We start from the raw sequence: 12,284 nt of genomic DNA on the forward strand, positions 1-12,284 counted from the left end.
ACCGTCCTAAGCCAGGGGCAATTGATTCGAAAACTTGATTCTGCTTGCTTATATATATTTATGTGACTAATCAAAGCCCTGTTGTTTTTTTTTTAAATATTAGATTTTTCCTATTTATCGCTAGGCAAAATTCTGTTCCCATGTTGTGGCTCCCCTTAGACCCACCCCACCCCAACCACCCTTCATCATATGAACAAACTTAAATTTGCACTACCTGAGGATGCTTGCTTATCAATATGACAGCTGGTGGACAGGCTGTTCTTGAGAATTTTTTTCCCTTTTATATGTTAAACTTTGTTCCCCTTTTGTAGCCCTTCCTTCCCTTGGGGTTATTTTTGTCCAGATTTGAATCTTTACTAACTGAGGATGTTTAATTTGCATATTAAATTGACCAAACATGTCCCTGCTGCCCCTCAGGATGTTCTTAAAGATTCTACCAGACTCCACATTGATACATGTAACTTTGATCCCGTATTGTGCACCATCACTACAACAGAAATCCATGATTTGAACAGTACTTATACTTATTAAGAAAAGTTTCAAATAGCCTTTTTTGGCCCAGTGTTCTGTAAAAGATATTTCCAAATTTTCACTATTTCTTCTTAAGTATCTTTCCTTGAAAGAATGGGTTGCCCTTCATTTTTAAACAAAATCAACGAATGCTTTGTGGCAAGTTTGGCTTAAACAACTGGCTTGAATTAATGGTTCTAGAGAAGAAAAAAATGTGTAAGGTTTACAGACGGATAGAGGGCTCATTTGAGCTATGCTCACCTAAACTAAAAATATTGCCCTTTAATTGTGTAATTTTTTTTATACATGAATAATTCCAATCTTAATTTTATTTATTGATTTTCCTGTGTTTTGATTGGACGAGAACAAATTCAAGAAAAAGTTTACACATCAATAAATCTCTCAACCAGAACTACTTTCTTGGCCTAGCTTTTATTGTAAAATAAAGAAATGAAGCAAATCGTTACTTCTAGTCTGATTTAGCTAAACGATTACAAAATCTTTAAATTAAATGAAAACAATACTGACGACATACAGACTGACTGACGGGAATGAACAATGTTTATGTCACTGTCAGATCCAGAGTGTGAACTCTCATAGGATATTATCGTCGTTCCTAATGCTAAGCAAATCAGCTTAGTTCTTGGTTGCTGATAGGAAAGAAAAACGTACCTCAAACTCTTGTCTTATTAGCATCAAATTTATATTTCTACATCCTATATTCTGCACCGTCTTTAAACAAACCAGAGCAAATCAAGGGTGTCGTCGGTATGCTACTTTCATTTTAGAGCGTTTGTCGTTAATGTCAACATGGTCAAGGACGAATTCTTCTGAAGTCTACTTGTATTTACGATATTCGTTGACTTAAACAATATTCGAAGAGTTTTTATAAGTTTGTTTTATTGAATGTTTTGACAATTTAGGCTAAACTTTATCGATGTTCATCTCGATTACGTTTCATTTCCACATCGCGACATAAAGTATTCCTACGTATACGCTGTATACAGAAATTCCGGATTGTATGGAGGCTTCAAAGAGAAATAATTTTAAAACTTCGTATATTGGAATTATAAGAATTAAACGTTCTTTTTGAAAATTTTATCGATGTGTAAACTCTTGACATTTCACAAACTTAACATAAAAGTGCTTCGCACTTTTATTTAGTTTAGCGATCTATTTTCTAGTCTGTCATTTCTTTTATGACAGTGCCACTCAGGATTCGCCCCCTGCTGACACATTTCAAGAGGGCTGTTACAGTGTCCTTGTCGAAGGTTATGCTAATTACAGAAGTTATTGTGAAACATACTCCAAAAAAAATCTCTAAAGTGTGGTCCATTAAACCATTAAATGAAACAAATATTTCACACTTCAAATTCCTTTGACCTTGAATATATGACCCCAGGATGTTGTCATAACCTCTATTTACACAAACTTTGTTAGAACCATTGGTTTCTAACATTTCTATAGTGCAGTAATAAAAATTATATACAATTTTACACTTTTAATCTTGTCCGAATATTTTTGATTTAGGATTATATTTAATTAAAATCAAGGGTCGTACGAACTGGTGCAATCTTAGATCTGTTTATTTGTTCAACGTGAATTCTAAAACGACACGTGTCTACACTGTAGAGTTTACTATTATAATGAATATGAGGTAAAAGCAATTCTCAGTTGCAAATTATCATATCTTTCTGATAAAATAATATAAAATAATAATCAGACGAATTTAACAGAATTAAAAGTACAAATGTTGACGTTTTGTGTATTGAGGTTCGAGAAAGGAAAAACCACCAAATCATACGTTATCGCGGCAAAATGTCAAACAAAATATTTTTCTGCACAGTTAAAAAAATTAGCACTTCAAATGGCAACACTGTTTATAAGTCATAGGTGTATTTTTATCTTGAGTTTACACTGATTTTATTTCTTTGAAAGCGATGGAAAAATGAGAAATAACACGTATCAACAAACCTGTCGAGTAGAACCTTCGCGAGCCCTGCGTGAGTGTCGCCGATTTCCCGTTTCTTCCTCATCCATGCAACGATTAAATAAATTTTAGTCAGGAAAGTTGCTTTTTCAAGCTCTATTTTCAGTTTCTTTTTGGTCGACTTAGTCAATGTAGCAGGCCTACCGGGCTTCCCTCTTCTTACAATGCTGTTTTGTTTATGAAAATTACGCATGCGTGTATAGCATGGAATGTGGAACCCCGAACACGTTGCGATGTATATATCTATGTCCCATAAATAACTATTAATTTTAATGAAATAATCAAAATTACTTAATTGTGAAAGTTGTAATTTTCTGAAAGTTTATAAGTTTATGAGTAGTAAAAAAATTCCAAATCTTGTCGGAAAATTTTATAGAGTCAGTTTTTTTTTATGAGATGCGCCGTACTGTCACCATGTCAAAATTTTCGATTGACAAAGAGAAAGAAACAAAGAACAATTCAAAATTATATATTCCCGATCTTTTATATCCTCGGTGTTTATTTTCATCCAGCTTCATCATTTATTATGTCATAGACGTCCAAGAGAGCTGGTAAAAATAGCTTTTAACACAACAGTTTAACAACAGTGAATGTTTATGTTTAAAAATAAAATTCAGTTGATATCTTCAGTGTATTGTCAGAATCAAGCAGTCTCTAACGGATTCCTAGGAACTTGAACAGACGTCGCCTGAATGACTGTTTTCTTTTAGGAGAAGGTGCCTACATGGAAAAAAGAAGAAAACTCAAATGATAATACATCGCAACACTCTGATAAGAGAGATAACTCTAACTGGTATTAAATGACTGTTTTAACAGGACTTTTCCCCACAAGGTATGCTGATCTTGTGTACATTTTATTTCTTTTGGAAAATCACAAGAGTTAAGAAAAGGAATTTCTGTGAGCAAAAGGTTGATGAACCTTAAGATGTGGTTAAGAAACATCTGACATTTCTATTTACCACTTCTTCCTCTGCGAGTTCTTTCCCAAAGCTTTCTGAAGATGTCGACGAATCAGGCGTTTGACATTCTTTATCTTTGGTGACGACTTCACTCTGTACAAAATAAACAAATAAGAATGTAACATGACTGACAGTTAGTTTAAAAGTTGTGGAAGACGATCGATAACTGCTTAGAACAATATATAATTAAACTAAAGGTAGTAAAAAAACTATATACTAAAATATTCTAGATGATTTGGATCATTTATGTATATTAGTGAGAATTAGAGTTATTTCGTTTTCTGCATTAAGCTAGGGTGACCCTTGATTTTTTGATTACAGAATTATTTAAAAGAATGAATTCTTACTCTGGACTAAAATACACTTAACCCCTATGGAAGATTTTTTAAAAAATCTTTTATTTTTGATAAGTAATTTTCGAAAGTTTTCATAGTATGTGTATACCTGCGATATTTGTCTGAGGCTATCTACATTGAACAAGAACAGTCTTCTAGGCACAAATGATTCATCATCTACAGCTTCTTTCTTCACGGTCGGAATCCCCTGAATCGATAGAAAATTTAATTGAGTCTTCTTCTCACTCCCATAAGAAATCCGTCGGTAATATAGATATTAATATACATGAATATGGTTGGAATATTAGAATAACAATAATATAACGAAGTTTCACTACCTTGGGGTCCTCATGTTCCACGTGCACGTGTTCATTCTTCGCTTTTATTTCCTCGAAGTCGCCGTCCCTTACTGAATTTGCGTTTTTCTTAAATGTCATCTGAAATACATGTACAGTGCATGCACGTATGGATTTGGATTTACACAAAGGTGTAAATAAGTGAAAGTTTTAAAAATCATTTCTGGAAATATATTAAATAGACAATACCTCGATCATATTTATCAATAAACATTAGGTAAAATTAATATGCACAAAAATTCGAAAATAGCGCTTTCGATATATAGGAAAGACCGTAAACATGGTAATAGTTGTAATGTGTGTGTGTGTGTGTGTGTGTGTGTGTGTGTTGGGGGGGGGGATGGGGAAATAATTTTGGACTTTGAAGTACAAGGGTGTTTGAATCATAGCTACTTTCCTAAGGATATAACATGTCCTTGTATAATGACATGTTTTAATAGAGGACACATTTGTCTAGTTCGTAAGTAACACGGAATAACACCAATATTACTTACCAGTAATTCCTCATGAATCGAGGCCATTGTTTGTTTCTTCTTCGTGAACCATTTGTCACAGTCACTGGACAAACGAAAGTCCGATATCTAGGAAAACAAAAAGGGCTTAATTCCCAAGCTTTCTGAGAAGATGTGCGAATTTAATATATATATCTCTCTCTCTCTCTCTCGTTTTTACTTCCCTTACCTTAGATGATGCAGCTTCTTCTTTTTGAAGTACTTCTTTTGCAAATGCAATGATGTCATGGATGTAATTCTATCGAAAAAAAAAAAAAAAAAATAGGCGTTTACTCAAATTCTTGGCTTAAATAAACAAATTATACAATACAGGCTCGTATGAATTTCAGTTGGAGGAAGGGGGGGGGGAATCAAGCATAAGTCGGGATTTTTTTCTTCCGGTTTAACATACCTTGATTTGTTCTGGTTCAGGGCTCATCGTCGGTGAATTTCTTGCCTAGAAATAACGAAAATAATTTATGTAGCGCTTTTTAAAGAATTAATGCTTGTCCTACATGTGATTTGTTCATTATACCTTTAAAAGTGCATATTAATTTTTCCTTTTTTGAGAATGCTAGGCGCGTACTTTTTTACGTAAACTGACAAGGTAGAATATTGGAATCTAGCTTACCTCCTGAGAAGTTAATTCTTCATACAAAGAACACAAATATTTCTCAGTCGCCCAACGCGGCAAAAAGTCCTACAATGCAGATAATTCACGTACATCATGTTTCGTCAAAATTTCAAACCATTTTAATATAAAATTTAAAATTTAATGCTTCTAATTTTTTGCAAAAGAAGAAATAATTATAACGTTCAGTGGCAGAACCAGAATTCATGTAAAGGGGGACTTATAATAAATGTAATTTCTCAGAACAAAAAGTTGATTGCTTAATTTTTATATGTATATTTTTTGGGGGTGGGGCTGCTCCTTCCGCCAATGACGTTTATTGATTTCTTCCTTTATGTATTTAATTAATTAATTAATATAATGAGACAAATAGTGTTAAATAGGCGTTGTTCGTATCTTAAATTTAATCAAACACTTACATTCACAACCGCATATTTTTCATTGATACGTTGAAGATTATCAATGCTTCTTTGAACCTTTCTTTGTGGAACAAATTCCCTCTAAAAAAAATTGAAGACGTGAGCGGCATTGAGAAATCGATTCAAATTATAACTATAGACACTGTGATATATGTCAATCTTACCATTTTTACTCTGTCATCAGAGGATATATCAAAATATACAGGATTCAGTTTATACTTCAATGCTTTGTAACCTTCCATCGCCATATACCACACTTCTAAAATAGAGAAGTTACACGTAGCCACGTTCATGAACATCACGCTTGAAATTAGATAATAGTTGAAATTGTGTGCTTAGAATTACTTGCATATTGCATTTTCATTATGGTCAAATGAATTTTAATACCCAGATTCAAGTTGTAAAACGTTTAACATGCCTAAAACCTGCATTAAAATTTAACAATTATGCTTACCTTATCGTGTCTTCTTCCTTTTTGGTAGTTTAGGAAATGTATTATGACTACAGGATTTTTAACGTCATAAAGGTAGTGACGTCACAATAGCGAATTTCACCAACTGTAGCTCAAATCAATCATGTGATCGCCTTACTAACTAGTGTGAGTCCAAAATAAACTCAACCGTTTTCATTTTCAATCTCCAGGAGTTTGACAACATATAAAATTCATTTTATCCAAATGCGTTAGCTTGTCTGGGGTACTGGGGGTAAGAACATTAACTTGTAGATCTATACATCAACTGCGCAGCTAAATATGACTTCATAATGGGCATATTGTACAGTCCCGTACAAAGTGGTGAAAGGGGGGAGGGCTTTTTTCAGAGCAAAGTCTTTTTCTGTAGTTTTAATATGTATATATATTTTCATTTAGATGCTGGTTGCCCCCTCCTCCCAATTTTTTGTTGCTATAAGGTCGAACACTGGCATATTCCAGCGTTTAACCCCCCCCCCCCCCCCCACAGAATAGAATTTTAGCGTTTAGATATTTTTTTTCCTTGGCAGATTTTTTCCCCCTTCCACCCATGCTTTTTAAACCGTTGCTACGAGCCTGCCTGTAGATTCAAGGCAAATTAAAATCCCCCTTTATCAATTTTCGTTTACTTGGTCCTAGTACCGCGGAGTACACAAAGCTTAACACGGACAGAAAACCAGGCAATGTTCCGAATAACTTCATAAGATCACACCCGGAAATTCCAAAATAAAAGTAAACGGTTTTTTTTTTCTTATTACTTTTTTCGCTTTATTTTATTTTATTTTTAATGTTAATTTATTACATGTAGTTAATTAATTTATTTATTGTTGATTTTTTTTTAAAATTTGACATTTACATGTATCTGCATGCATACGATTCTGGTAGATGAAAATCACCGGTTGGATTACTACAAATAGCACACTGGGACCGCGGACAGAGTGTGAAAACATTTCTTTTTAAAAAAGAAATATTTTAAAGTATTTAATGATTTTTGATTTACAGTCTTTGTACTACACCCCCCCCCCCAAGAAAAAATCTAAATAAATTCTTTTACTGGACACATAAAAATGAATTTGTTCTTCCATACTTAAAATCAGATAAAAATAGAATTCTTCTCTAACAATTAAAAATCTTTCAAGTTAGATTTAGAAGAAAAGCATATTCTTGTATGTTACATCGTACTTTAAAGTTTTCTAACGTGTTCAATGTTTGTATATTTTTATTGGTGTACTACGCCATATTAATCTCATTGCATCAGTCATGTTTCATTCATATTATCTAGTCTTACTAAATATTTATTTCTTTTTTTAATACTCTTGACGGATTTTCAGAATCAGCTCTTGATCGGTTAATGTTTATAAGAAGTAAAGCATCAATAAAAGTTTTGTCTAATTACAGGTGCATGTTTTAGATATCAATGTGGTAAATAAAGCTGTAATAAACTTTTTTTCCGGAAATTATGTCTTTACGATAAAAAAAATGTGACACATTCTTGTATGAAGCACACGCAGTAAGGAGGTAAATATGCAAAAATAAGACGTTACGCGTGATGTTGGTGACGTTTAAAGTTACGCTTAAATAACGCTACGGAAGTATTAACGTAACGCTTCTAATAGTGCTACTAGCAAGACTGATGCCATGTCGCTTTCTCTTTCTACTTGAAATAAATAGTAAAAAAGCCATAGACTACTTGTAATTAAACAAATGAACAAAAAATTTTGATTTGTACATGATAAAGATTGTTATTAACGCAAACCACTCTTAAAGGCATTTTCGTGCATTACGTTGAAGCGAATCAAATTATGCGTCAAGAACGTCCACTGGAATTCTTTTTCGGTAGAATCTATCGCTTTATTTTTCTTGCTACCATTGAATGCAAAGTCGTTAACGACGTCACAAACGTCATGGGTTGTTCTTGTCTTGTGAGAAAAATAAGGACTGTAGATTAATTTTTGAACACTCTACCAAAGAAAAATGCGCGATCCCTGCTTAAAAATGTAAAGCGTTACACGCTTAAAATATCTTTAATTTGCGCTGTAAAATTCTATATTTTGCATGAAATCTACTTGAATGTTATTTTCTGCCTGGAATCGGGTAGATCTATTCAAAACCTATTTCACCCATACTGCGAGGATCGTTATAAGAAATCACCGATAGGTTTAATAGGTCTGGTACTAAAATTGTGAAATGGCACCAACATCGCGCGTAACGTCTAAGAATTAAACACCATCATTAATTAATTATCTAAGTTAAAACACAAAAGATTAAAAGTACCAATGATAAAATAAAAAAAATTAAAGGAATATCTGCTTGACAATTATTTAGCTTTCATTCATCTATCCGGTCCGTACCAGTAAACTTTATTGCCAATAAATCTGTATTATGAAACTTCATCTTTCCATTTTTGGTCATGGAAATTCAAGATCAAATATATTTCTATAGATGAAAATGAATGGCAAACAATGAATATAAATCTTGGCTAGAAGACAATAGTGATGTAAAGTATGAAATTCTGTAAGACAGAGAAGATTAAAAGATAAATAAATTCATATAAATCATGGCTTTGAAGAATTGTTTGGTATCTGACATCTGACAAGGTTATCTTTTAAAATAGAGAAGAGAGATGTAGAGAAGGAATTTTAGCCAGTTTGTTTGTTTGTTCGTTTTTTTTTTTTTTTTTGTTCTGAATCGTTTAATTATTAAGAGGAAGACAACAGCCCAGTAGTAAGGAATTTGGGGTTTTTTTTTTTTGCTCGTCTAACTTTCCTCCAAAAGCTTTTTTTCTATTTCAGTTCCACTTTTGTCTTTTTTTTTGGCTGCCGACTTTCCAAAAAGCAATCTTGAAGATGAGGGTGGGGGTAGAGTATGATTTACATCGACAGTGGCACCGTTATGTATGCATGTTTGTCTATTTATTCAATATGAAAGTGTTTCAAGCATTGTATTGTTCAGTGTAATATCGCTTGTTGAAATAGATGATACGATAATTTAAGGAAATTGACTGAACCAACGTTGTTCAGATTAAGACAATTAGTTCATGGAATTAACAAAGGAGAAAGAAGACTCATTCTAAAAAATGAATTACTATCATTTGTGGAGCAAATCAAGCAATATACACAGTACACCGTATTTAAATCAAAAACACAAAGAATACACCATTTTTGACATTTTATTCGGGAGAACTGCAACGCGTTAAGAGAGGAGGGGGAAACAAAATCGTACACACACTGGAGACAGTCACACAGACATAAACGGATTGTTTACTCATTACAGCTTTATTTCATGCAAATTAAAAAACGCGAATACACATTATTTACAAATTAAATGCGAAGATATCCAGAAGTTCCTTTGGAAAATCATTTTTCACAAAGCATCTAGTTTGAACATAATAATAACTATGTAGCAGTGCAGTTGTCGAGAAAAATATACAGATATGTTTGGTTCTTGTAAATTTTCAAACGATCATTTCCATAGAAAGACCATATTAAAACACTTAAAACATAAACTTAATTATGAATCAAAGATTGAATTATAATTAATAATGTCGATCCCTAATCCCCTTTAGGTGTCTGGTTTTATTAAAATATCAGTGACTAGAGATGAAGACATAGAAAACTGAGCTTAGATTGCTAGTCATTTTTACATCACTATAAATGGAGCAGGAAAAATATGCCCCGAATAATAGATATACACGTGAATGTACCTACGTCGACAGAAAATGGGCAGGAGGAGACGATTCGGAATTAATTAAAGTTATATTGTTAGTCAATTTGCGCGAGTATTTTGTTTTATTTTATTTATGTGTTATTTTACTTCCTATCCAAAGTTAGGGGAATCTTTATAAAAACCTGAAAATTTTCATACCTGAAGAAAGTGGACATAAAACTAAACAAGATGTTTGATGGCAACAAGAGATCTGTAATGTGCAGACCACTGTTTACAGAAATTGTAACGGGATTCAATAAGATGAAAAACAGGTGTTATGGAGCTCAAAAAGGAGCTATCCAGTATGTTTTGTGTAAAATTTTGATAGTAAATATTCTTACGATCATTTTGTTTTACATAAATGAGATTATCCATGTACGTGTCGAAATTAAGGAGAAAGATCTTGCAAAAAGTAAATTTTCAACTAATCAACCATCCTTCCAACTTAAATAAAATTGTATTTATTAAAATTACTTTTAATAGCTGAAAACAGATGAAGATGGTAAAATTAGTTATAATCCAAGAAAGACAACAAGCTTTTGTCTTAAGCGTGTTCTATTGATTAGATAGATTGATTGTTTGTTGTTTTACGTCCCGTTCGAGAATTTGTCACTCAAATAGAGACGTCACCATATACCGGTAAAGGGCTTCAAATTTAGACCTTTACTCGGCACCCAGGGCCATTGAGCAGTGAGGGTTCTTTATCGTGCCAACGCCTACAATAACAAGGGACCACGGCTTTAAGGTCTCATAGGAAGGACCAGCAACTTTCACTTCAAGGTGCCGAGCGCTTGGCGAATGAACAGTTGCTACCCATTTTTTATCGACTTAGGTCAGTCGCGGCCGTAATTCGAACACACAACTCTCCGATCGCAGAGCGAGCGCTCTACCGACTGAGCTACCGTGACGGCTAAAAGTGTTCGAAGAATAACATGATAAAAAAGACAACATATTTACACATCTACTATTTGAAATTTGACTGACGAAAACATAATTTATAAATTTGTGCTGGTTGTTGGCGTTATTCTAGAAGTTCCGGTTCTTTCTGGCTGGGAACGCCGACTACAAATATCAAGGAAAGTTGTTCTTATCTGGCTGGTTAGAATAGAATAAACCAGTGTGTTTACCACATAGCTCAAACATCCTAGATAGATACACGTTTGATGAAACCATAGGCCGATCATTTCCATATTCGGATCTACAATACACACTATAGCAAAGGGTGTAGTTAAAGCGCCGAAGACAGAGATCATAACCAAGACTGACCGAACCAATTGTCTTTCGTTCTTTTGTCTTTCAGCGTTGTCGCTTTGCATTCTGGTTATTCGTGTATTACTGGACCTTATTTTTCGAATAATTTCAATGTAGCAAAATATAATGGATGTAAAGGCGATAAAGGATATCAAACCAAGAACAAAGTAAGCAAAACCGTCATCATCCATCCATGGATTACAAATTAGTCTTCTTTGGTCGAATTTAAAACTTCCCCAGACTTCAAACAGTGGAAGAAGATACAACACAGGTAGAAAGCCCCAGGATGCCACAAGTATTATCCTCGTGTTTCGGGTGCTGAAAATTCTGTCGAAATAAGTATACCGCACAATCCGTATATAGCGGTTAAAAGATATCAGTGCAATATTGAGTAAAGAGGTTCCGGACAAAGCAAACATTATATATCCGGTAAAAGGACAAAATACGTCAGTTCGCGGGACTGGGGAAAACGCTGGTGTGACGTACACGGGAAACCCGATGAAACACATCAGTAAATTGCCAACAAACAAGTTGAGCACGAAGGTAAATAACTTTTGACGATGGAATCTTCCTTTGATAATCAATATGATGGCCACAAGGTTAACGACTGTGCCAACACCAGCAATAATTAAAGTTATAGCTTGATGCGGAGTCACATCCCCTGTTAGCTGTTGTACTATCAAAGCATTTTGTTCCATGTTTGGAGACATCCTTCTTAGTGAAAATACGTAGAAGCACGACTGCTTTTAAATGATTAGTATCCAAGAAGAAAAATAAAAGATACTTATTATCAGAACATGATTGTTGCTCCTCCTTCTTCTTCTCATTGGTGAATTGAATTAATTAATAATTATTAGCTTCATAATGTTTAAAGTAGATATATAGATCAAGTCCAAAGAGGAGTTGTATCCTCCTCTAAAAGCCCTTATTTATTTCAGGTAAATTGATATAGATAGATTCCCATAGACTATTACTAAATGTGAAAGATATCTTACTTTTTGTGAACATAGAGGATATTCAATGTTTTGTAGATGAATAGGGAATTTATTTCACGAGTGGGGCAGGATTTTTTGATATTTTCACGAGTGCGAAGCACGAGTGAAAATATATTAAAAAAAATCGTGTCTCACGAGTGAAATAAATTCCCTATTCATCTACAAAACATTGA

General features: G+C 33.6%; 1 protein-coding gene across 1 annotated transcript; it reads right to left on the bottom strand.

Moving 5' to 3' along the window:
• Positions 1-4,750: 4,750 nt before the first annotated feature.
• On the bottom strand, positions 4,751-5,990 carry LOC133195229 (uncharacterized). Its single transcript, XM_061331086.1, has 5 exons — positions 5,856-5,990; positions 5,692-5,772; positions 5,273-5,341; positions 5,054-5,098; positions 4,751-4,900 (listed from the first exon to the last, which is right to left on the bottom strand). The coding sequence occupies exons 1-5, from the start codon at positions 5,988-5,990 to the stop codon at positions 4,751-4,753; spliced, it is 480 nt and encodes a 159-aa protein (XP_061187070.1).
• Positions 5,991-12,284: the final 6,294 nt, after the last annotated feature.

The sequence above is a fragment of the Saccostrea echinata genome, unplaced genomic scaffold (genome assembly GCF_033153115.1).
Source record: "Saccostrea echinata isolate AGI-Se365-2 ecotype Australia unplaced genomic scaffold, CSIRO_AGI_Sech_v1 ptg000029l, whole genome shotgun sequence".
NCBI classification, from domain to species: Eukaryota; Metazoa; Mollusca; class Bivalvia; order Ostreida; family Ostreidae; genus Saccostrea; species Saccostrea echinata.